The following is a 25,106-nucleotide window of genomic DNA, read 5'->3' on the forward strand; positions in this document are numbered from 1 at the left end:
TCAGATCCTTCGGGAGACTCCAAACCAGAACTCAGCCAGACGTGAGGACCCCCCTCCCAATAGGGGAGCCAACCTTCCGCACACCCATTCCATATGTAGGAAGTCTCCCCACTGGGTGTAAAATAAATAAATGTAAATGTCGGAATTTGTAAAGCGCACAGCTACCTCCACCAGAGGTGTCCCGGCGCTGTCCGTATACCACTTAGGACCCCTTCCTGGCTTTCCTGGGAATTGTCCACTCCTGGGCACCCCCCAGGTGCAGCCAGGCATCCCAGCGCTTTTGGGGCCGTTGTGGAGACTAAGCAAGCTATTGCCCAGAGTTGCAGCGTGGGACCCATGATCAGAACAGGCACTGAGGCGAGAATATCCAGTCAGGGGAATTAATGAGCCGGAGACCTGCCGAGGCGGGAATCGAACCCTGGTCCCTGGCCAGAGCTCTGCATCAAGGTCTGCCTGCTCTAACCATTGAGCCATACTTCTCCACATAAGCGTGACATAAGCAGTCTACCAAGGGCACTACACCCATCTTTCACAATCTGTCTCTTGTGCAGTAGGTACTGTCTAGGTATTTCAATTGAATGGCCCTGAATTGTACTGTAATCACAGCCTCTCTCGTATGTTATCCTCCATTGGGGGATCAAGGTCTCGTTCCCACACCTCCTGTAGCTGGCCAAAACAATCAGAGGTGTTTACCACTAGGGATTGATAAACTTTTTTTTTTGTTCTGCTCTTCCTTCAGTAAGTTTACCTCCAGTGAAGAGTAGTGTGGAAGATCTTCTAGTTCTGCCACTTAAGGTGAGAGGACATGTCGAAATTGCAATTTTCTAAAAACATTTGGGTGTTGTGAAGATCACATTTTATCTGGAGTTCTATGAATAATTTTAAGCTCACCCCATTCATAACGTCTCCGAGCTTTGGCATGCCAATAATGCCCCACCCTTCGAAACCCTGCAAGTCGGATGCCTGTATCGGCCAGCACCAGCACCACAGGTTAGTCTCTCGCATTAAGCGATGTGCCCAAGTCAATGCCCTAGTCATCTCCTCCCATATCCGGAAAATCAATTTCACAGCTGAATGGAGAGAAAAGGAGGTTGAACCGGCCATGAAGGAGTGAGGAATCAGTTTCCCCTGCATTGCCCAATTCTTTGAGCTAAAAGCTGGGTCCCCTGGGAGTCAAACCACCATTTACCTAATGAATATCCAAGATAATTAAATTAGACACCCTGTAACAGGAAATAACATCCAGGGCCACTACACCCGTATAAAAGGTGAATTTAAAGCATCCGCCTTATGCTATCCATGGGGGCGGCAATTTCATTGGAACTCCCTAAATGAAGCAACAATTTGAGTTAAAAAAAAGTCCTCATAAGATGTAGGGGTAGTTGTGCAGTTGGTACAGCAGCCTTGGCACAACCAGCATCTTGCATGTCACAGACCATCCCAGGAAGCACTACAGGAGTGCTGACAAAATTACCATGTCACTAGTAAGTCTATTTAGCTAGGGTTAAATGTTTCTATCACAAGTACTCTGTACGTCTGGTGTGATACAGAGTCCTATATACTTGAAAAGTATAGCAGGACCTCCATGTAATTTTCCAAGGTCAGCCTCCCACATTAATGTGGGTGGCAGAAGCAACTCTGCATAGCAAGCCAAGCATTTTTCGCTTTCCCCAATAACATCCATTTGAGTGAAATGTGGGTGTGAACGGAATCCCCAAGTAGTCTAGATGATAATGACACAGATTTTCAATTCTAAAATATGTTTGTAGAGAGGCTACATTTTTCTTTCTTGATCTCTTGTACTTTCACTCAACCGGTCATCCACTGGAGCTAAGTGATGTGATAGAAGGGAGAGCATGATATGTGCACCAACAGGGAAGCACAGGCCTGCTCTGTTGGGGTTACACTGCTTCCTGGATGCGTGGCTCCACATCTAGGTGTACAACTGTGCATTGTCTTCTGCAGTAACAATCAGTGGGCAAGGACTTTGCAGGATCCAGAAACAGAGAAAATATTTGCTTTCACTCTCCTATTTTTCTGAATTAGGTTTTGCTGGTCTTAGGACTTTGTGGGAAAATGGAAAAGTTCTTATATAGCGCATGGCTACCCGGGAGCATCCCAGTGCTGTAGTGGTTACTAGAGATGGACAGAACTTCTACGGAAAGAGCCAGGTCTTTAGTGGTTTCTGGAATGATATACATCAGATTCTCTACGCAGATGCAGCGGGAGGCTGTTCCATAATTTTGAAGCATTGTATGGAAAACGCTGGCCGCCACTTCTTGCCTTCTCAATCCTAGGTATCACTGCTAGGTACAGCTCGTCTTGGCCTTGTAAGGGCAAATCATGGATTTGATAATAAGAGGTGCATTCCCTCCTAAAGACTTATGGGCAACGCAAAGGGCTTTAAAATGAATTCTCTCCTGCACCGGTAACCAGTGGAGGGTGCGTAGTGTCGGCTTTGCCGTGCAGCGATTATGTGTTTCCATGAGCAGTCTAGCTGCGGAATTTTATACAATCTTCGTTTCGGGGGCCCAGGTAGAGGCCGTTGCCATAATCTATCCTGGAGAGGATGAGCACCTGGACCAGCGTTTTTTTTGCTTGGTTGGGTAGGAGGGGCAGAACTTTGCGGATCATTCTTAAAATGCCATAACACGAAGCAGAGGTCTTCCTGGCTTGGACTTTAAATGTAAGCTCTTGATCCAACCAGACGCCCGGGCTTTTTATCTCAGTTTGTGGGGTAGGTATCGGACCATGCAGGCTGGCCACAAGGTATTAGATTTGAAATGTAACTGGTTGCCAAGCAGCAAGAGCTCCGTTTTATCACCGTTGAGTTTTAAGTGGGACAGGCTCATCCACATACTAACTTCCTCAAGACAAGTGTGGAGATCAGAGGGCGGATGGTCGGCCGGGATCAATGAAACAACCAACTGTGTGTCATCGGCATATGTTACTATATCAATCCCAAAGGGAGAAATGATATCCGCCAGTGGAGACATACAGACATTAAAAAGGGTTGAGCTCAAGGATGAGCCCTGTGTGACTCCACACCTAAGGTGGATAGGTTTAGAAGAGATGTCACCTTCAAAAACCTGGAAGCAACTATCCTCCAGAAAGGATTGGAGCCACGATAAAGCCTTGCAGGACACTCCTATGCTCCTAAGACGGTGTGCCAGGATACAGTGATTCACCGTATCGAAGGCGGCCCTTAAATCGAGGAGTATTATTGCTGACGTACCTCCAGAATCGAGGAAGTGCATTGGTGAGGGCGGAAGCACCTAAACACTGCTAACCTGTGCTAAAGTTCTTGTGCTCACTCACTAAAACATGGTAAAATTGGCCTATACCTGGTTGAGATATTTAATTTACTCATAAGTCCCCAGTAAAGTGGTATATGATATGCCAAGCGCTGGTAAATTAAATGTTACTTATGGGCCTGCATCACCTAGTGCGCCACCCACTGAAATAGTCCCTTAAAACATGTCCCAGGTTTGCCGCTGCAGCCTGAATGTGGATTTAAACTGCAAAGTAGACTTGGAAAAAGAATCCCCTTGCCATGCTTTAAACCCAGCTTTTATTACATATAAGTGACCCATAAGGTGAGCCCTTAGCAGCCCATAGGGAAGGGTGTATTGTAATTAAAAGGATGGACATGTACTTTCAAGTTTTACTTATCCTAGTTAATCCTAAATTAGTTTTTCACTGCTGTAAGGCCTACCTCTCACAGGGGATGACATTGGGTTGCCTTTCTTGGTAAAGTCAGATTGTAAGTCACAATTGTAAAAATGCCACTTTCAAAAGTTAACATTTTCCTTCCCTGGCTATTTTGTGCCTGCAGGATGTTCCTGGGTCACATGACAGTTGGACTTAGGTTACTCCTCCAACACAATAGAGGGATGTGGATAGGCCTTCGCTGACAGGATGGAGGCGGAGTTGGGCATAGCCCGACTTGCAAATCAATAGGCTGTGCCATGCCTTCACACAATGGACTTCACACTACTTTTTGTTCACGTAGTCAGGCTGAAGCTAGGGCAGGGGAGGCGGGAAACTCCAAGCATTTGAAAATGGAAGACTCTATAAACTTCTCCTCCTTGTTTGAAGTGATCTTGTAACATCATATTGTTATTCCTGACCCATAGTAATAATCAAGAGGACATACTCTACAAGTGAAAACAAAGAAGGTCAACATCAGCCAAAATAGCCAAATTGCACGACATTTTCTGCTGATGGAAAGGCTTAAATATCAACTGTGACAACCAACAGCATGAATAACCAACTGTGACAGACATTGTGTCTGCACTAGTCATGGGACTCCATCCGCGCTTAATAATTACTAGTCTCCGTATTTGAAGTCTCATAATTGTAATTACCTCCACCAATTTTAATTTCAAAGTGTTTTTATTGAGTTTTAAAATATAAGAAACAGGCAGTGTATTGCAATAGACATTTAGCAGGCAAAAATTGCGAGCGAGACAGACATGCATGTCTTCTCTAGTGGACAGTAGAAAAGCAGGGTAATCATGCCCAGTTGGAAAGGCAGTGCCTGGAGATCGAGATAGGCCCCTAATCGGAGGCCTCCACCAATTTTAAGCCGAATGCACAATTTCTGTGGATTTACCCTATACACTGAGTTTTAATAATTCACACCGTGTGAGCCATATTTTCCAATTTGATTAAAATCACAATGTCTCGTGAGAACTGCTACCCGCATTCCGCCGTTTTAAATCGTAGTCATTAAACGTAACGATCGCTCAAAAATACCCCGAAATAGCACTAGCCTTTCAATACTTTATTATACCATCAAAACACATACTCCCAAGATGGCCGCCGTAATTGCACGGTCTAGCGGTCATAGAGTAAGCACCCGGAAGTCCGTGTGGAAGAAATGGCACACGAGCAACAGACGGGTAAGATGCGGTCCCGGGGAGGTAACCCATTAGGTATGATCGAGCGATTTCACCAGCTAGGGAGTAAGTAAACCGTCTGTGTCTCAGTGGGAACAAGCCGTTTTTCGACATTGTTAAAGGCAATGTGCCCAACCTTTACAATCGTCTGATTATCGATCTAACCTTAATCATATTCTCTCCCTCTTTCTGCATCAATCTACAGCAGTGAGTCCCATAAGTGAAATCGACCCCCCAGCGAGACCATGAAGTGTTATTATACACTTCAATAAGTAAATATCGAAAACCCTTTTTTATGTACCTATTATATGTTATGTGTGTCTAACGTCCTGGTCACATCAAGTCCTGTCTTGTTTCTATGTGTGAATTCACGAACGCACAACACAATTCTAATGGACAATCATTGGCAAGCCTGCACGCACCAATATGGTGCAACCATCATTTAAATCACGGAATGCGAGCGGCATGAGAATACACTATGTGTCCCTTCCATTAAGGAAGGGTTGAATGTTACTAACGATATGCTTTATTTTTCAGCACCATCAATCTGATACAAACGTATGTATTTCTAGTATGAATGCATGCTCTGATTATTAAGTGTATTACTTTAAATATTCATTGCTCCCAAATCTAGGGACATAGGAGTGGCAATTGCAGGGCTGGTCCCTGCATGGTCCTGAAGAAATGCTAGGGGTAGCATGAAACATGTTGACCTTATTTGCTCACTGAATTAACCACATTAAAGGTTGATCTACAGTGACACTAACCCCACTTTTAACATACCTGCCTAGGAGCTAAATAAATCTGGTGAGGCCCACTAAGCACGGTATTTTTAATTCACTCACACCCACTCCACCACTTTTTCTTGCACCACACATAGTCTTTCACCCTTAAGTGCTCCTGCGTAGTTCGTGAGTCGCAGCACGCCCCTTTTCGTAGAGAACTGGGATGGCCCCAATGATGAAGCATGTCACCGTGGGGCAACCCCGGTGAGTGAGGGGACACTAGAAAGAAAATTTTCTTCCTTTGAAGGTTACACTGATTAAGTGAGTCAGTCACCTACACTAGAGCTAGGTCCCAGGATGTATTTAGTTTTCAGAAATGTCTGGGTTTGGTAGATTTCCTTAGATGTCCGTTGAGCCCGGGACCAAAAACGAGGGCAATTCCCTTGCAATATTTGCAAGAGAATTTGTTTTGTGATAATTTTGAGGTCTCCACAATAAGTTTTGGCCATTTCTTGTTGCAGGAACTAGGCCTACCCACACAAGTGAGGTACCATTTTTATCAGCAGACTTGGGGGAATGCTGGGTGGGTGGAAGTATGTGGCTCCCCACAGATTCCAAAACTTTCCATATCAGAAATATGAGGAGAATGAGCTTTTTTTTTCTCCAACATTTATTTATTTATTTATTTAATTGCTTATATCGCGCTAGAATCGACCCATGAGGTATCTCCGCGCTTTGCTCGCAAGAATTCTGAAGTATATTGTCTCTGCGGAATACCACAGGGAGGGTTATGCTACCTGAAACAGAAGAGTTTTTAAGGCCTTCCTAAAACACAGATGGTTGTCGTTGTGTCTTAGGTCAGATGGAAGTTTGTTCCACATGGTTGGGCCTATAAATGATAGGGCACGTCCACCTTGTCTGACTTTTTTTATAGTGGGAATTTCCAGTAGACATTGGTTGCTGGAACGTAATAAACGTTCAGGTTTGTATATCTGAAATTTTTGTGCCAAATATCTGGGGCCTTGCCCATAGAGGCATTTGTGCACTAAGCAGCAGATTTTAAATGTAACACGTTGTCGTATGGGCAGCCAGTGAAGGTGACTTAACAGAGGTTTGGACGGGGTCCTTGCGGGAGCATTTAGAATTAGTCTGGCCGCCGTATTTTGGACCACCTGCAAACGATTTAACGCCTCCTCATTTGCTGATATGAGGAGGCCGTTGCAGTAGTCTAGGCGGCTTATCACCAGTGCCTGTACAAGGGTCTTCTTGTGGTTGTCAGGCAGCATAGGGAAGATTCGCCTTAACTGGCCAATTGTTCTAAAACAGGCTCCTGTGACATAGTTAGCATGCTCCTTTAAGCTCAAGTTCTGATCCAGTTTCACCCCCAAGTTCTTAACAGTTGGCTTTGGGCATGGGACGGGGCCAAGATCTAAAGGCCACCAGTCGGGAGACCAGAGCATGCTAGCTTTCCCAAATAGCATTACCTCGGTCTTCCCGACGTTACACTGGAGGCAGTTGGTAGCCATCCAGTGGGATACTGCTCTCATGCCCTCGGCAAAATTGTTCTTCACATCGGGCGTAAGAGAGTTGAAAGGGAAGAGCAGCTGGGTGTCATCAGCGTATGACACTGGAGTGAACCCAAACCTTCTCACAATCTCTGCAAGGGGGGCCACATACACATTAAATAATGTGGGGCTTAGACATGAGCCCTGTGGCACCCCCTTAGTGAGTACCCTCGAGATGGAACGATAGGGTCCCATGCTAACAGATTGTGAGCGGCCGGAGAGAAAACTCTCCAACCAGGACAGTGCCAATCCTCCAATACCCACTCTCTGCAATCGGCCGAGAAGAATCTCATGAGACACAGTATCAAAGGCTGCCGACAGGTCTAACAGCACCAGAATCATTGATCCTCCTCTATCCTGTGACATCTTGATGTTATCAGTCACGGAGAGGAGTGCCGATTCTGTGCTGTAGTTGGGCCTGAACCCAGATTGTGATGGGTCCAGGCCCCCTGTCGCCTCTATGAACCTGGAAACATGGATGTTTACATGCTTCTCGGCCAATTTACTTAAGAAAGGTAAGAGAGAGATGGGGCGGAGGTTGGAGAGTTCTGTCCATGGCAAGGCCGTGTTCTTCCGTATTGGGTTCACAACTGCCTCCTTCCACTGCCGAGGGAGCTGACCTTCTTTAAAAGAAAGGTTTAGAATTTTTTGAATTGTGGGGCAAAGAATTTTGTTCAAGGTAACAGTTAGCTTAGCTGGTATCAAATCAAGAGGGGATCCTGTTTTCATATTGTTTATTAGTGTTTGGGTGTCACTATAACTAATCTCAGGGAAGGTAAGTAGAACACCTCTAGATGTGTCGGGATGATTCATACTGGAATGCTCCGGATCACTGGGGTATTGGGTAGTAATGATTTTTTTATAAATTGTCTCAATTTTGTCCTCAAAAAATTGAGAGGTGTTATTACATAAGAGTTGTGTGAATTCGTCTGGACTTTCACATACAGTTGGTTTAGTGAAAGTGTCTAGGATTTTATACAACTCTCTGGGGGAATTGCCAGCTACCTCTAACTGTGCATTAATGCTGTTCTTTCTTGCCTGCTTAATATTTTTATAATAAGCAGACATTGCTTTTTGATAGTTGATCTTATTTTCACTGGTATGAGTTTTCCTCCAGAGTTTTTCCAGCTTCCTACACCTTTGTTTTTCTAATTTTAAGGATTCAGTGTACCATACATCTCTCTTGGCCACAGATGGTTGTTTAATTGTTCTTAAAGGGGCCAGATGATTCAACATGTCAGATAGGGTGGCATCAAATTTAGACAAGGCTAACCCAATGTTATCGGAATCCAGTATTACGGGCTCATTCCAGACTTCTTTCACTGTTTCTAAGGTAATTTTATGCCAGGGCCTTCGTTTAATGGTCGGTATGGTAGAAGGTTTATTGTGTTTATTTAAACCCTTAAGGATAAATTCCAGCATACTATGATCTGACCAATTAACTGCTTTAGGATGATGACAATATACCGAGGTGCAATTAGTAAATATTAGGTCCAGTGTATGGCCACCTCTATGGGTGGGCCCACTATTCTGTAACTCAAGACCCAATAAGGCCAGATCAGATATTAAAGTTTTCGTCTCTGGATGATCCGCTTTGTCCACATGAAAGTTAAAGTCTCCCAATAAAATGAACTTTTCTCCAACTTTCATGTGTTGTGCCAGTAATTCCATCAGCGCTAAGGTAAAACCAGCATTGGGTCCAGGGGGGCGATAAACTAAGGCACCCTTCCAGCGCTCCTTAGGTCCTAGTACAATTGAAAATATCATAACTTCCATAGCAAGCTGAGTAATCTGTTCTAGAACGATGACTTTAAGATGTTCTTTATGTATAATGGCAATACCACCACCGATTTTGTCAGGACGATCCTGCCTTAGAATTTTATACCCAGCAGGGATCCCCAATGTAATGGAAGGGGTAGTATGCGGTTTTAGCCACGTTTCAGTAAGAAAGCTTATTTCAGGTTTAAGGGTATGGATGAGATCCCATATTTGTAAATAATGTCGTGGTAAGGAGCGAACATTTAACAGGAAGCTTTTCCAGCCTTCTATCATAGCAGTATTCTTCCTAACGTGACCCCTGATAATTGATGTGTGTGTAGCCTGAAACCTACACTTGGCACATGAAAAGGGTCCTTCAGGACTTGGCCAACAGTCACTAATACAACTATCCAACCCCTGAGGCTGTAGATTTAATAGGTCGTGAGAGGAGTACCTGAATCGTAAATCTTGCAAGAATTCCATGACAGTAAGAACAGAGTAACAGGCCCCAGGCCCGTTCTGGCACGGACGGGCACAGACGGGCCACTCTTTGGCTACTCTTCGGCTCCGCTGCGCGCTCCCGCTGCGCGTACACAGGGAGGCGAGGGCTAAATAGCCCCGAGCTAGTAAACCGCTAGAGCGCTGACCGCTAAGCGGTGTCCAACCAGGAAGTGGTGTCCTCCCACCCTTTCCAATCAGGGCTCTGGAGGAAGCGCGAGTAACGGGCTGCAAAGCGGCTAGAATGTACCAATAAGCCCCCAGCAGTAAGTGTAGAAATGAATGTGTGCAGTGTAGAGTGTCACAAATCAATTTTAAAAAGTGTCACAAATCAATTTTAAAAATTCGTACTTTTACATCAATATTATTAAAATTGTCTCAGAACATAAGCGCACTCAGCACAACATAGGTTTTCTTTCTAGAAGCTTAGGCGAGCGAGCGGGTCGGGGTGACGCTGCCACAATCACCTTTACCGCATCGCGCCGATGTCAGGCTCCGCCTAAATAGCCCCGAGCTAGTAAACCGCTAGAGCGCTGACCGCTAAGCGGTGTCCAACCAGGAAGTGGTGTCCTCCCACCCTTTCCAATCAGGGCTCTGGAGGAAGCGCGAGTAACGGGCTGCAAAGCGGCTAGAATGTACCAATAAGCCCCCAGCAGTAAGTGTAGAAATGAATGTGTGCAGTGTAGAGTGTCACAAATCAATTTTAAAAAGTGTCACAAATCAATTTTAAAAATTCGTACTTTTACATCAATATTATTAAAATTGTCTCAGAGCATAAGCGCACTCAGCACAACATAGGTTTTCTTTCTAGAAGCTTAGGCGAGCGAGCGGGTCGGGGTGACGCTGCCACAATCACCTTTACCGCATCGCGCCGATGTCAGGCTCCGCCTAAATAGCCCCGAGCTAGTAAACCGCTAGAGCGCTGACCGCTAAGCGGTGTCCAACCAGGAAGTGGTGTTCTCCCACCCTTTCCAATCAGGGCTCTGGAGGAAGCGCGAGTAACGGGCTGCAAAGCGGCTAGAATGTACCAATAAGTCCCCAGCAGTAAGTGTAGAAATGAATGTGTGCAGTGTAGAGTGTCACAAATCAATTTTAAAAAGTGTCACAAATCAATTTTAAAAATTCGTACTTTTACATCAATATTATTAAAATTGTCTCAGAGCATAAGCGCACTCAGCACAACATAGGTTTTCTTTCTAGAAGCTTAGGCGAGCGAGCGGGTCGGGGTGACGCTGCCACAATCACCTTTACCGCTTTAACATTTGAGGTTTGCAAAGGATTCTGGGTAACAGAACCTGGTGAGAGCCACACAAGTCACCCTATCCTGTATTCCCCTGGGTGTCCAGTTTAAAAAAATGTACAGGTTTGCTAGGTGTTTCCCTAGATGTCGGCGGAACTAGGACCCAAAATCCACCGCTAGGCACATTACAAAAAAAGGGGCAGTTTTCACTGGAAAAATGTGATGTGTCCACGTTTCATTTTGGGCTGTTTCCTGTAGCAGACACTAGGACTACCTACACAAGTGAGGTACCATTTTTATGAAGAGACTTCAGGAAACACAGAACAGTAGAACAAGTGTTATTACACGATTTGTCTTTCTCTGCAATTCTGCCTTCCGAATGTAAGACAGTGTGTAACAAAAAAGGAATTTTCAACATTACCCTCAAATTGAAATGCTAATATAGGTACCCACAAATTCACAGATGCACAAATAACCACTGCTTCTGAATTCCATATTTTGTTCCAATTTCAGAAATACACATACACATCAGGACTTGGAACCTGCGGAACTCACCCCAGACTGTGGAAACTTAGCGATTTGGCTGATGCCCGGTGGAGCTACCATATAGCTAAAGATAAGATGGGTTGTGGACTCCCCCTCTCTACCGACACCTACCCAGCCGGACCTTGGGCAGATTTTCCCCTCATCTCTACGTCCTGTCTTCCTCCTACCCCTTTACCCTATCCCCTTACCCTTCCTGCTCCATTCACCTTGTCCCCTATGTTCTTTAAATGCTTTTCTTGATACTTAAGTACATTTTAACTGATGTAATTTACAACATTATTGTCCCTCATGTAAAGCGCTCTGATTCCATCAGGTCTAGCCAGCGCTATATAATAACTCATTAATTAAATTTGTTCCCATTCAGTACTCTTTCTCCCTTTGTCTAACTCCCTAGCTCCTATCCAATCTCCCCTGAATCTCTCACCTTGCCTGCTAGTCTGCCTAGCCCCATGTCCTTTGTGCCCTTTGACTAAGCACTCCTTCTCCTCTTGTTGGGGAAAGATCCAATATTTATACTCTGGAGTCTCAGCGTACCCGCTGGGAGAGTCCACTGCGCCAAGGGAGCCACTCACAGCTGAGGTATGGTATGGCACCCTTTGCCAAAGCACTCCCTCTCCCCTTTTTGGGGAAGGATCCAGTATGTAGGCCTTGGAGTCTCAGAGACCCCTCTGAGAGAGTCCACTGTGTAAAGGGTGCCTCCTGCAACAGAGATAGGGAGGTGATACCACTTCCTGTGGGATCACAGCTTACTGGACTTTGGACATTGCTTTGACTCGTCTACCGGTTTGTGTCCCCGTCGCCCTTCCCCTCCTCTTTCCATGCAATGTCCTTCACCATTCCCTCCTCTTTCCGGCCTACTTCCCCAGCTCCTACCCCCTCCCCTGAATCTTTTCCCCTTACGTATTTGTGCTAATTGTTTATCCTGACCTTACAAGTAACTATGTTGCCATGCTCTAATAACTGTATAACCTTTGTAACGATGTAACCTGTAACTATGATCTGATGCTCATGTAAAGCGCTCCGATACCTCCGGGTCTAGCCAGTGCTATATAAAACCTATAAAATAAATAAATAAATAAATTCTTTGATACCGATTTTTCACTCTTTATATTTTACCAAATTAATTACTGTATACCCGGTATACAATGAAAAAACAAGGTGCAAATCAGTTATTGGCTCTGGGTACCTCAGGTTCTTCGTGAACCGACAAGTCTCATATAACCCCACAACCAGAAGGGTCCCACGGACATAATGGTATATAGCTTTCAAAAGTCTACCATAGTTAGAAGAAGTTACAGGTGAAAATGTAGGCACAAATGGCTGTTTTTCCAACTTAATTTCAATATTCTATATTTCAACTGTTAATTTCCATAGGAAAACCTTAAAATCTACACTAATGACCCCTTGCTGAATTCAGAATTTTGTCCATGTTTCAGAAATGTATAACTTTCCGGGATCTATTATTGGTTCAGTTTCTACCACTAACTGGAAGGAGGTTGAAAGCACAAACAATAGGCTATGGCCCAGTAAAAAGCCAAAACTGTGTAGAAAATTCTGGTTTTCTGATAAAAGTCTGCATGTTCTTGAATGCAGGGAAGATGGTGATTTTAGCACCAAAAACCCTTTGTTGATACCATTTGCACACAAGAAACCAGAAGCTTTCTTCTGCAACACTTTTATTGCATTTTTCCCCAAAACACCCACATTTTGCTGTATTTTGCCTAATTTCTCAGTCACCTCCAGTGGAATTCACAAACCCCTGTTACCTTTAGAATCCTCAGGATATTGGAAGAAAAGGACGCAAATTTGGCATGGATACCTTATTTGGACAAAAGTTATGGGGGCCTAGGTACAAACTACCCCAAATAGTCAAAATGGGCCTGGCAACGAAAGGGTTAACTCTGATAGTCTGAAATGCAGATGGCATAAACATCAAGACCAGAAGATTGAAACATCTTGACCACAAAGGGGTTAAAAAAAATCACAACTTCATTAAACATTTTTTTTTAATTGAAAAAAAAGCTAAGTGTCTAATACATTTTAGGGAGCAAATTAAATCATGTTGAAGTTTCCAGTGAAAAGCAGCAACACTGGAGATGGCTGCTGGGATAAAGGAACAGCCTGAATTACCAAGTACCAGCCCCTTAGTGTAAAAACGCTATTTCCATATTTGCATTTTAAAAGGCTATTTTGGAGTGATGTTTTCAATACAATGTACTTTACCATGACTTGTTTGGCTTAAATTGGCTGTATTAAAAACAAAAGATCTACTGAATGATTATTTTAAATGATTTTTAAACTGAAAATACATTTTTTGTGTTTGAATCTCGCTCATGCTGACCTACTTTACTGCTTATTAATATTAGCTAGCATTACACGAACAGAATCACATATGCCTAGTACAGCTTTAAAGAGAGTTTAAATATTTCTCTGAAAATGTCAAAAAGTTATTGATGCCCTGAGCTTCTTCTCCATCTTAACAAAAGAGGCATTTTCTTGACTGGAAGTGCGAGGTGTTTCGGTTATTGATTCAATCTTTCACCCTTGATGAGATCATTTTAGTGTTAACTGTTGGCTAAAAGATAGTCGGAGCATGGTGTGTTCTGGGTGGAGGGGAGGGGGGGGGATCGTCTGTGTACATAGGTCTAGTTTCCCATCCTTTTCTGGACTCATAATGGGGTACGAGCTTCATTATCTACTGGAGCATAATTAAGGGGCGTAGTCATGTGTGACAGGGGTACTGAAGTGACTAAAAAGTTCATACAATCTAGAAGTGGCGTAACAACTTTCATTTATATTCACTGGGCCTCATTAGGCCTCACAATAAACCAATACAACTGTTTGCTGCTACGTGAGCTCAAGCCGATGTAAACTCTACTGAACAGCTTCACTGATTTTTTAAAAGATTTTTGCAAATACTAGCTAGTGAAGGCTTAAGCAAAAAGGCCATTTAAGATTCCGACATTCTACAAAGCCTTGGTTATTACTCTTCTAGTCATACCTGCGCCTTGTGTTTGTCCGTAGACTGTGGATATTCCAAGGGATGCAATTGTTCGTTTCGTTCCAAAGTAAACATATTAAATTCCACTGGTGTAATCTGTGTGCTATCATCATCAGTCGAGGAATGGCTTAGTTTCGGTTTGTAAGACCCTGTATCTGTGGCATTCACTCCTGTACCACCGCCTTGGCTACTTGCAGGCATTGTTATCACAAAGTCTGGCGTAGTATCTGCCAAGGCATTGATGACTGTTATAAGCTCAGTTGGAAGCACATCGCCATTCTCCACTGGGGATTCATCCACAGATGTAATATTCTTCTCACTCATTACCAGGTTTTTTATTTGCATTAGGTCTCTTGGACTCTCTGAATCACTGAGTGGTTTAAGCAAATCATTGACGTTAATTTCACCTTCTTCTGATGCCGCTTGGTTTTGAGCAGATGTCTTTCTGCGAATCCCATTAACAAGCCGTACTGCTGTATCAGTGTCATTTACGGCGACAGCTATTTTTCTGTTTGTGCCATCATGTGGTTCAGGTGCCTGGCAACATGCTTTGCTATGGGCAGACACATTTTGTTCTACTACCTCCTCCAACATCCTTAAGTGTTTAGCATTATTTGATGGTGTTTTGGAGGCTGAAATAATGGCACCCGTGAGCAAGTTTCTCTCTGGAGACTCAGAAACACCATCTAGTTCCTGCAAATATTAACAAGAAGGAATATAAGTTTTATATTTATGATAACTTACATTTATTTTCACTAAAGTAAAACAATGAATGTCTCTAAATGACAAGTATACATTTCTTCTAATCACATCTCTCGAATTCTGCAATAATGCTTTGCTATAATATCAGCAATGTCTTCCTAAATGGGTGGTAAGAGGGTGTTATTGCTTACACAAACTGAGGCGAAATGGATATGCCGTCTGAGGTACATAGAACCAGGCCACAATACAGATAGTGAATTCCATCATTTTTTGTGAGTATGAATAAGAGAATGTGTCAGATTTCTGAAATGTGCTATTTCCGTACAGTACTGTCAGAGGATGGCAACTGTGACATTGTGGCACCTGGAAATGACATGATGTCGGTCTATGACTGAATTATCTGTGGGACATATAATGGCTTGCTTGGTAATGAGATTATGGTTATAGCATTGGCTTCATTGGAGTTACTACTAGTTTGGGAATGTGTTATCCTAGTACAAGATAGTGACCACACAAATGGTTAGATTTACCATTAACGCTATACACAAGCTATCTAATTCTGGGACTTTGAAAAGTGCCATGTGTGGGCTTAGATTTACTATCTTCAAACCGCTGCCATATAAAAGTCCTGGTTTAGCATCCATGCCATATACGAGTCACTTTATTTGTGTGACTAGGAAATGTGACATGATTTAGAATACCTGTCTTGCCTGGGAATACGATTGTGGGTGTGAATTTGTTTTTGTAGGACTTGGGACTTGGCCACTTTGCCACTGCTGACCAGTGCTGAAGTGCTTGTTCTCTCTCCCTAAAACATTGTGCAACTGGCTTATCCCCAATTGGCATATTTGGGTTACTTGTAGGTCCCTTGTGGAGTGGTATAACATATGCCCAGGGCCTGTGGGTTAGATGCTACCAATTAGCCTGCAGCACTTGTGTCACATACCTGGGCAGCTCTCTAGTACTTTCCCCAGGCCTGTCTGATGCCATACTGCCATGTCGACTTGGCATTTAAAACCCCTTCCCAAGCTTTAACTTCCCTTTTATTACATATGGGTTGCCCCTAAGGTGAGTTCTGGGTAGCCTATAGGGCAGGGTGCTGTGTGGTTCGATGGTAGGACATGTGCTTTTGAGTTTTGCAGGTCCTAGTGGCGAAAGGCTCCAAAATTCGTTTTTCACTACTGTGAAGCCTACTCCTCCCATAGGACACATTGGGGATTCCTGGTTACATTTAATAAGCTGTAATTCCTAATTGAGAGGAGGTAGATATATCATGTTTCGTACCCATGAAATTGTAATTATAAATCCTCTAAAAAGTGTAATTTATCATTACCCTTTTGAAAATGCCATTTTTATAAAGTTAGTAGGTAAAGACAGCTGGGTATGCACTCGATTAAACAAAAACATTAACAAGGTAATGAATGAGTGTACCGCTTTGGTGTGCACTTGGAGAGGAGGTACCGCCCACCCCTACTGAAAAAGTATGATAAAGCTCGAGCTGTGAAGACTTTGCTTCCTAGTGCACTACGCTACAGCACTCAAAAAGAGTGCAAGTTTTTAAGCAAAATAATCTGTTCTTGCAAAACTAATCATAAACATTACAACATACGAAACCAAATGACATTAATACATGGTGTACAAAAACGTATACAATGGTGTTTTGCCCAAAGAAATTCTTCTTTTATTGAGCGGACTTTTAGTCCATCCGAATTGGAAAACTTCAGAACACAACAAATAAAAAAATTACAGATGTGAGCTTCTTGTTGGAATATGCAGTTCCCAATGCATTTCGGGCGATATGCTCCACTCTTCATCAGGGGAAATCTACAATTCAAATCAGCATAAAGAACTGTATGAGTAAAATTGTGGATGCTCTTGTAAGTGGACTTGTGATACTATTTGTAATGTGTTCCCCTATTACAAGACATGTAAAGGCCAGGTTTGGCACATGCGCTGATCGTGAGGCACTCGTAGGTGTTAAGGATGAGTGCGGCAACAAAGTACATAAGAAGGATACTCGGTTACCTACCCTTGACTGGCTGACATGCCCATTACCGACACAGATTCTGGTAGGTTCCTTTGGTGATTAGTGATTTTGTAATTAAAGATGTTTTTGGGATAATTCCAAACATTCTCTACAATTAGGTTTTGGCATTTAATAGTGTAGGAAGGTAGATCCCTGACTATGGTTGCCCCCAACTTTTTTTGCCGGGTGTTTTGCTGGTTTTCTGACTTAGTTGACCTGGGACCCTGCTATTCAGGGTCCCAGGCCTACTGCTCTCTCTGTAAAATGGATTCCATGTACCTTAGGTACATATCTAAATTGGATACTGAGTCACCTTATCAGTCCCTGTACAGTGTACCTTAGGTACCCAGGGCATAGGTGTACCCAGGGCCTACCAGGGGCTGCAGCATGTATTATGCCACCCCTGGCTGGCCATCCAAATCTGACACAACTGGCTGCTTGACAGCTGGGGCAAGGTGGTGTAATCACCCCTTGCTTTAGGTATAGTATACCTATATCTAACCCTAAAATGGACACACAGATCTCCTATCAGTCACTCCTATGGCAGGCCTTAACAATCCTGAAGGCAGAGTGCTTGGAATCGTGTGAGATGGTGCTCTGGCATGAGCTGAGCCTGTCTGCGGCTTTCGGGATCCATCCCTTAGCCGTTTCCATGATATCGCATACCATATACTCTTAAGTGCATTATAATCCTCGCGGTTATATGCCAACTCTGGTATCGCTTTATCAAAACATGTCGAGTAAGGTGTCATACGAATTGGAATACTAACCCCTCGCCAATTCTGGCGACGGGGTTAGCATTCCACCCTTCTAGAGGGACACGACATGTATGTAACCCCTAACCCCGGTTAAAGTCAAACAGAGCCTCAGCTCCACAAAATGGATGCTGCCACCGAGACACAAGTCTGCCCTCCTGCTGCTGGGAGTCCTCCCAGAGCAGGAGATAAGGACAAAGGGTTTCCTGCCAGGGGCGGTGCCAGCACCGTCCCAGACAGGGTTTTGTGTATTGTAGGTAGGCAGGGCTTTAGAGGAAGGTGACTGCACGTGGCACCCCGGTGCTCACTGTGCATAGGCTGGCTGGAACCAGTTCCAGGGTCACTCCAGACCCTGTGCTGGGGAAAAGCCCGCCAAGGAAGTGGGTGTAACCACCCCCCTCCTAGTCCCACCCATAGGGCAGGACTTAGTCGCGTGCCAGCCCCTTTTTACAGGATAAAGGTAGGAACTGGCCCCCTTCCAAATCAGATCATCTTTGAATCCTGAAACTACTTTCCACGAAAGGAACTCAAGACTTCTTCCTCAAGATTCTCCCTTGTGACTAAGGAGTAGTCACCCTGCATCCGCAGGCACCATCTAAGAACACTGCGGTCTGCTGCACGTCCTTCCTCCGGAATCCGACTGCCCAGCTCGACGAGACCCGGCTTCCCTGGCACCTCTGACCTCTACCCACCTCTACAGCACAGCTGAGAACCGTGGGTGCGACGAGACCTCGAGGGACCGGCCATCGCCAAGACTGCACGACTTCTGCACAGCAAGCCCACCGAGTAATTTCCTGGTGAGTGCTTTGGGGTCCGAGAAGCCCCCACCCTGAGCAGCTCCAGCACCGAAGAGCAGCCCCCCAGCATCTCCACGATCGGCGTGGGGCCCTTCTGCTTTTGCTTTGCTCACCGCGTTGTTTGGCTACTAGCCCGCTGGCTTGTGGCCTTCCGAACGACGCCCGACGACAACACTGCTGCTGGTCTGGTTGCTCCAGACTGGCCCTTGCTTCCCTCCATCGGAGAAGTACCCTGGACCCTCCTGGTCCGCCCAAGACGCCATTTTAGGTCCACCGCGTGGGCCTTGCATTTGCCAAGACTTGTTGCCCAATCCTGGGTCCAGCGACGTCGACAGCAAGAACCTTCGTGGGACAGCTCGCACCTCCATCCTGGTCGCCGACAACGCCTCCTGGTCCGAGAGACTGCAGAGCCCAGCAGCGCCCACTCACCTGACTGCGGTGACTTCGCCCGGTGCCATCCTGGTGCCCACTTAATCACTGGCTAGTGATTCAAGAACTTGGTCCCCTCTGCTTTCAGGTTTTCTTCTTCCTTGATCCAGGCTTGGATCCATCGAACTTTCCTTCACTGGTCGCCTGCCAGCAACTTCTTCCTTCCAGGCTCCTGGTCCGGCACGAGGATTCCCGACGTCTTTTCAGACCTATGCAGCTGCAGCCCCTGGGCTAGGTAACTTCGGCACTTCGGTGTCCCAGCATAGCCTCACTATCCAAGGGTCAGGATCCACTGTCGTTTTCTCCCTACCAGGTCGGGTTCGCCCGTGAACACTAACTTTGCCTTTACTAGCCTCCATAGACTTTGTCCCGCATCCCGCGTGAGAGTGCACACTCTGCACCCGAGTCCCCTAGGTCTCCTAGAAGTAATCTAACGATTCTATAGTCAAGTCCTAGCGATTCCAAAGCCTATTAGTACTGTACTTACCTGCTAGTAATTTCGCATTCCACTTTTAAAGTATATGGTTTTCCGTGCCCCTCGGGCATTTGTGTATAACGTGCTAACTTAAGTATTTTCATAAGAGTTTTGTTGTGTGCTTAGCACCCTGTCCTCATAAAGAGTACAGGGTTGTTGTGATTCTAATAAATACATTGTTTATTTTCATAACACTTGTGTGGTGTCCTTTCACTGGGTGTTCAAGGGGTAATGTGATGGTAAAACAGCTGGCTTAACACGCCCTCTAGAGTCTTAGCCTTAGACTGCTCGTATCCATGCTACTAGGATAGCTGGTCTATAAGGTTGACTTGCAACCAATCATCAATAAGGGTTGTTTGGACTGATATATAGTGATCACTAGAATAGTGATCACTGCACATCAGGCCAACTTCTCACAAATAGTAATTAATACGGATTGGTATGTTTTGGTGTCCCATTGAAGTTGATGTTAGACATTATGAAAAAAGTGAAGCTATATGCAATCTTTCTTTTTCCTTTCTTCTCAAATTAACAATGAGCACAAGTTCATATGGGCGCTAATGATGCTTAAAGCAGGTTCCAATGGGATTTTTTCAAGTTGTGAGAATTATTAGTTGTTATCTCTCACAGAAGGTCGCGTTGCAATTCTTTGTGTCTAAACCTAAACGGCTTTGGTGTGGAGTCCCTCAGGGGTCAGCGCTGAGTCCACTCCTGTTTAATTTGTACCTGGCTCCACTGTTTTCTTTGATAGCCAACTGGGTGGTCCAGGCGATTTCGTACGCCAAAGACACCCAGCTTGTCTTCACTTTTAAAGAGACGACTGAGGATGCCTTTAAGGGTTTCAAGGGCTGTCTGAGAGATATAGCATTGTAGATGAACAATAATAAGCTTAAGCTCAACGCAGGAAAGACGGAAGGTGATGTTCTTAGGGAAAGAGCCACTGCCAGCACCTGTTCTATTGTGGCCACTGGAAATGGGACCTCCCCTGCAGACTGCGCAAAAAATCTGGGTGTTAAATGGGAGGCTGACCTTTTATTTTCGGCACAGATACGGCAGGTAACAGCTACCTGTTTCTGTAAACTGAGAAACCTGAAGAAATTCTTGCATCTTGGGGGTGGCTGTCCCCAGGGCCATTAAGGGTTCCACGAGGGGGGGAGCATGGCCCTCCAACATGTTTAAAGCCCCAGGGAGGTGGTGGTCCCTGGGACTGTGTGTGGGGGGGCTCGAGCCCCCCACGCATCTTTTCAATGTAGCCTGGGGCGGGAGTGGCGGTCCCCAGGGCTGCGAAGGGATGTGTAGCCCCCGCATTTAACTAAATCAGCCCCGGGGAGGTGGCGGATCCTGGGGTTGCGTGTGGGGGCACGCCTTTATTTTTATTTGAAAAAGTCCACACGGGCTCCCGCATATATCTACATCATTACTCCTGGGACCTGGCCCACCCGGGGGTTTCAAGAAACAAAGCACATGAGCCCGCGTTTCGTTTTTTTAAAAACTTTTCTGCCAGATTTGGGCACCCAGGGCAAATCCTGCCAAATGTTTTTAAAAACAATGCTTTTTACGCCAGACTAGACCACTTCATAGGTTCCTCAGAGCTGCTGGCTAAGATGGAGGAGGTGGACATCATCCCAGCCGCCATTTCAGATCATGATGCCGTGGAAATCTCGATTAGGGTCCCACGCACTAAAGCACCCCGGGGTCGGTGGAGGTTGAGGGAAGCCCTCTTGCAGCGCGAGGAGGTAGTCCAGCAACTCCACAAACGCATTACTGCCTACATTGAGTTTAATCACCGGCCAGACATGCCTGTGTCGGCCGTTTGGGGGGCCCTAAAGGAGGTGGTGAGAGGAGAATTGATTGCCATCTCGGCGGCAGAAATTAAAGATCGCAAAGACAAACGAGACTCGTTTGCTGCCAAATTGGTTGAACCCGAAAGGGTACACAGTCACACAGGAGCTCCGAGAATCTGGAAACATTTAAAAGCCACAAGGGACCAGCTGGTAGGTCTAGACATAGACAGGGCCAAATACGCCGCACTCAGACTCCGGCACACGTATTATGTGGGTGGGAATAAAACGGAACGACTCCGGGCGAGTGCGCTTCGGGCCAAAGTCCAGTGGTCCAAAATCTCAACCCTACACGATAAGCACGGGGAGAAGATACATGACGAGGCGCGGATTGCGGAGGATTTTAGGGAATATTATGCTTCCCTTTATAGTGCAGATCCCCTCATTGACAAGAACGCTGAGGCCTACCTACAAGACGCAGCCACCACCGCTCTCAACGCGGAAGGTGCAACGTCGCTAGATGCACCAATCAATCAATCAATCAATCATGCCATTTGTATAGCGCACTACTCACCCGGGAGGGTCTCAAGGCGCTTGGGGGGAGGGGTATGCTACTGCTCGAACAGCCAGGTCTTGAGTTGTTTCCTGAAGGCGAGATGGTCCTGGGTCAGCCGAAGGTGGATGGGGAGGGAGTTCCAAGTCTTGGCAGCCAGGTAAGAGAAGGATCTTCCTCCGGCGGTGGCTCTTCGGATGCGTGGTACGGCTCCGAGGGCGAGGCTGGTGGACCGTAGCTGGCGGGTGGGCGTGTAGAAGGTCAGGCGGTCGTTGAGGTACTTGGGGCCCAGGTCGTGGAGAGACTTGTGTGCGTGGGTGAGGAGCCGGAACGTGATCCTCTTGTCGACGGGGAGCCAGTGCAGGTTCCTTAGGTGGCTGGAGATGTGGCTGCGTCGGGGGACATCCAGGATGAGTCGGGCGGAGGCGTTCTGGATGCGCTGGAGTCTTTTCTGTAGCTTTGCTGTGGTTCCGGCGTAGAGGGCGTGGGGGCCACCAGGAGTCGTCCCAGGCGGAGGGCGAGGATCCCGGGATGAGGACTTCCGTCTTGTCCGAGATCAGTTTCAGGCGGCTGTCCTTCATCCACTCGGCGACGTCTTTCATCCCTTCGTGTAGGCAGGTTCTGGCGGTGTCGGGTCTCTGGTGAGGGAGAGGATCAGCTGGGTGTCGTCGGCGTAAGAGAAGATGTTGAGGCTGTGCTGGCGTGCGATGGCTGCAAGAGGTTTCATGTAGATGTTGAAGAGGGTGGGGCTGAGTGAAGATCCTTGCGGGACGCCGCAGATGACTTCGGTGGCCTCGGAGCGAAACGGGGGGAGGCGGACTCTTTGTGTTCTTCCGGCGAGGAACGAGATGATCCACTCCAGTGCCTTCTCTTGGATACCGATGTTGATGAGGCGCTGGACTAGGGTGCGGTGGCAGACCGTGTCGAACGCAGCGGAGAGGTCCAGGAGGATGAGGGCCACTGTTTCCCCCTTGTCGAGCAGGGTCCGGATGTCGTCGGTGGCTGCGATGAGGGCGGTCTCGGTGCTGTGGTTGGCTCTGAAGCCGGACTGTGAGGGGTCGAGGGATCCGTTCGTCTCGAGGAAGGCGGTCAGCTGTCTGTTGACGATCTTCTCGATGACTTTAGCAGGAAAAGGGAGGAGCGAGATGGGGCGGAAGTTTTTGAGATCGGTGGGGTCCGCTGTAGGTTTCTTCAGGAGGGCGCTGATCTCGGCGTGCTTCCAGCTCTCCGGGAAGGTGGCGGTGTTGAAGGAGGCGTTGATGATGTTCCGGAGTTGGGGTGCGATGGTGGAGTCGGCCTTGTTGAAGACGTGGTGTGGGCAGGGGTCGGTCGGTGATCCGGAGTGGATGGTGTTCATCGTGCGGGCTGTGTCTTCGGTGGTTACCGTGGTCCAGGTGCGAAGGGTGGCGGTGGGGGGCATTGGTTCGACGGTTGGGTGCATGGGTGGGGCGCCGAAGCTGTTGTGGATGTCGGCGATCTTGCGGTGGAAGAACGAGGCGAGGGAGTCGCAGAGGTCTTGTGACGGAATGATGTCGTTGGTGCCGGTGCTGGGGTTGGAGAACTCCTTGACGATAGTGAAGAGCTCTTTGCTGTCGTGGGCGTTGTTGTCTAGTCGTTCCTTCAGGGATTTCTTCTTGGTGGTGCGGATGAGCTGGTGGTGCTTGCGGGTAGCGTGTTTGAGGGCGGTCATGTTGTCGGTGGTCCGGTCGAGGAGCCAGGCTTTCTCGAGGGTGCGGCAGGTCTTCTTGGAGTCCTTGAGGTCGTCGGTGAACCAGGATGCCTTCTTGCTTCTGGGTCTGCTGGGAGGGTTCTTTAGTGGCGCGAGGTCGTCGGCGCAGGCGGTCAGCCACTGTGTGAAGTTGCGGGCTGCTTCGTTTGGGTCCGTTGTGTTGGCGGGTGGGCTCTGGCTGAGGTTCGATCAGCCAGAATCGAAGATGTGGTTAGTGCAATCTCCCGTCTTAAGCCCCTGAAATCACCTGGTCAGGACAGCTTCTCCTCAGGTTTCTACAAAGTTTTCTCTCCCTTAATCGCACCGATTCTTACAAAACTTTTTAATTCAAATCAAATCAAATCATCTTTATTCGGTTTCCATTTTTTGAAAGCCATAAAAGTACATAAAACACAAAAATATTAAAAAACATTCATTCTGTATCGAACAGTGTCTTAAGAGCGCGTTTTTAGCAGTCCATCTTATATCGAAAGAGGCTTCTCAATCGGAATTCATAAGTTCATTCGGTGCCTAATACACAATTTAAGATACTGTGCAATAGATTTGGTCATCAAATTATTTTCCAAAAATTGTAATACCAAGTAGGCAGGGCGACATTTGCGAATTTTAAAAACTTTTAGTAATGGTATTATCCACCGCCTGCGTAGTGGCGTATAAAATTTACAAAAAGGGAGGACGTGAATTGTAGATTGTAAGGACATTTGGTCACAGGGGCACACAGAAATATTATGTGACCAGTCATTCTGGTTAGGAAATAAAACCATATAATGGTATAAGTTAAACCTGAAACGAGTAAGAAGATATTTTTCATACTGGGTTAAATCATACTGCAAGTACGGTTGGGATGGTGGGGACAAGCAGTATTAGTAAACATTGTTGAACTGATGGCTTCCCTATTTCACTCAACAACCGTAGTTGAGATAGGTGCGACAGACAAAGTATTTTTAGTTCTTTTTTCGATATGTCTGTTACTGATAAGGGATCATCAACAAATCTCGCGAAACCAATGTCTGTAAGAAAGGATTTCACGTAGACCAGCCATTTTATCTTTATCATGTTGTCAAGTTTCATACAGTCCAGAATTATTGTTCTTGTAAGCTGGCATTGGTCCGTTGCCCAGATTCTGCGCCATAACATAATCGGTTGGATTTTAATGATGTCGGAAATATAATCCACTCCGAGTTCAAGGTGACATCCAAATGTGGTTGTGCTTTTTGGCAAAGCCAATAAAAATCTTAAGAAAGAATTTTCGACTTTTTGTAACTGTTCTACTTTTGTCATTCCCCAGACCCCTGCTCCAAAGGTGGCTGTGCTAATGCATTTAGCATTGTATATCTTAATCATCTCGGCCGGAGGTCTTTTACCGAGACGTAGAGAGAAGGCTTTCAATGCACCGACTGTTCTTATAAGGGCCAGTTTTCGGGAATTAACCGCTTCTTTCCAATTAAATGCCTCATCTATGGTGATGCCTAAATAAGGGTACGTGTTTGTTCTTTCGAGCGGTAAGTTATCCACATGGATTTTCTTTACTTTTTTACCCTTGATACCAGCGTGCATCACGTATGTTTTCTTTATGTTGACTTTTAGATTCAGGCTGGTCATAAAAGAGCAATAGTTATTTAAAG

At 45.9% G+C, this 25,106-nt stretch overlaps 1 protein-coding gene across 5 annotated transcripts in view; it reads right to left on the reverse strand.

Annotated features, from left to right (window-relative positions):
• The window catches only part of ANKRD31 (ankyrin repeat domain 31), a 2,265,957-nt gene that overhangs the window by 1,931,007 nt on the left and 309,844 nt on the right, over positions 1–25,106 (reverse strand). For all 5 annotated transcript variants that reach the window (XM_078675241.1, XM_078675243.1, XM_078675240.1 and 2 more), the window contains one exon: positions 14,235–14,927. In XM_078675241.1, coding sequence (XP_078531367.1) covers positions 14,235–14,927 — 693 coding nt within the window. The remainder of the gene's footprint in view (positions 1–14,234; positions 14,928–25,106) is intronic.

This window comes from Lissotriton helveticus, chromosome 2_1 (assembly GCF_964261635.1).
Source record: "Lissotriton helveticus chromosome 2_1, aLisHel1.1, whole genome shotgun sequence".
Lineage (NCBI taxonomy): Eukaryota > Metazoa > Chordata > Amphibia > Caudata > Salamandridae > Lissotriton > Lissotriton helveticus.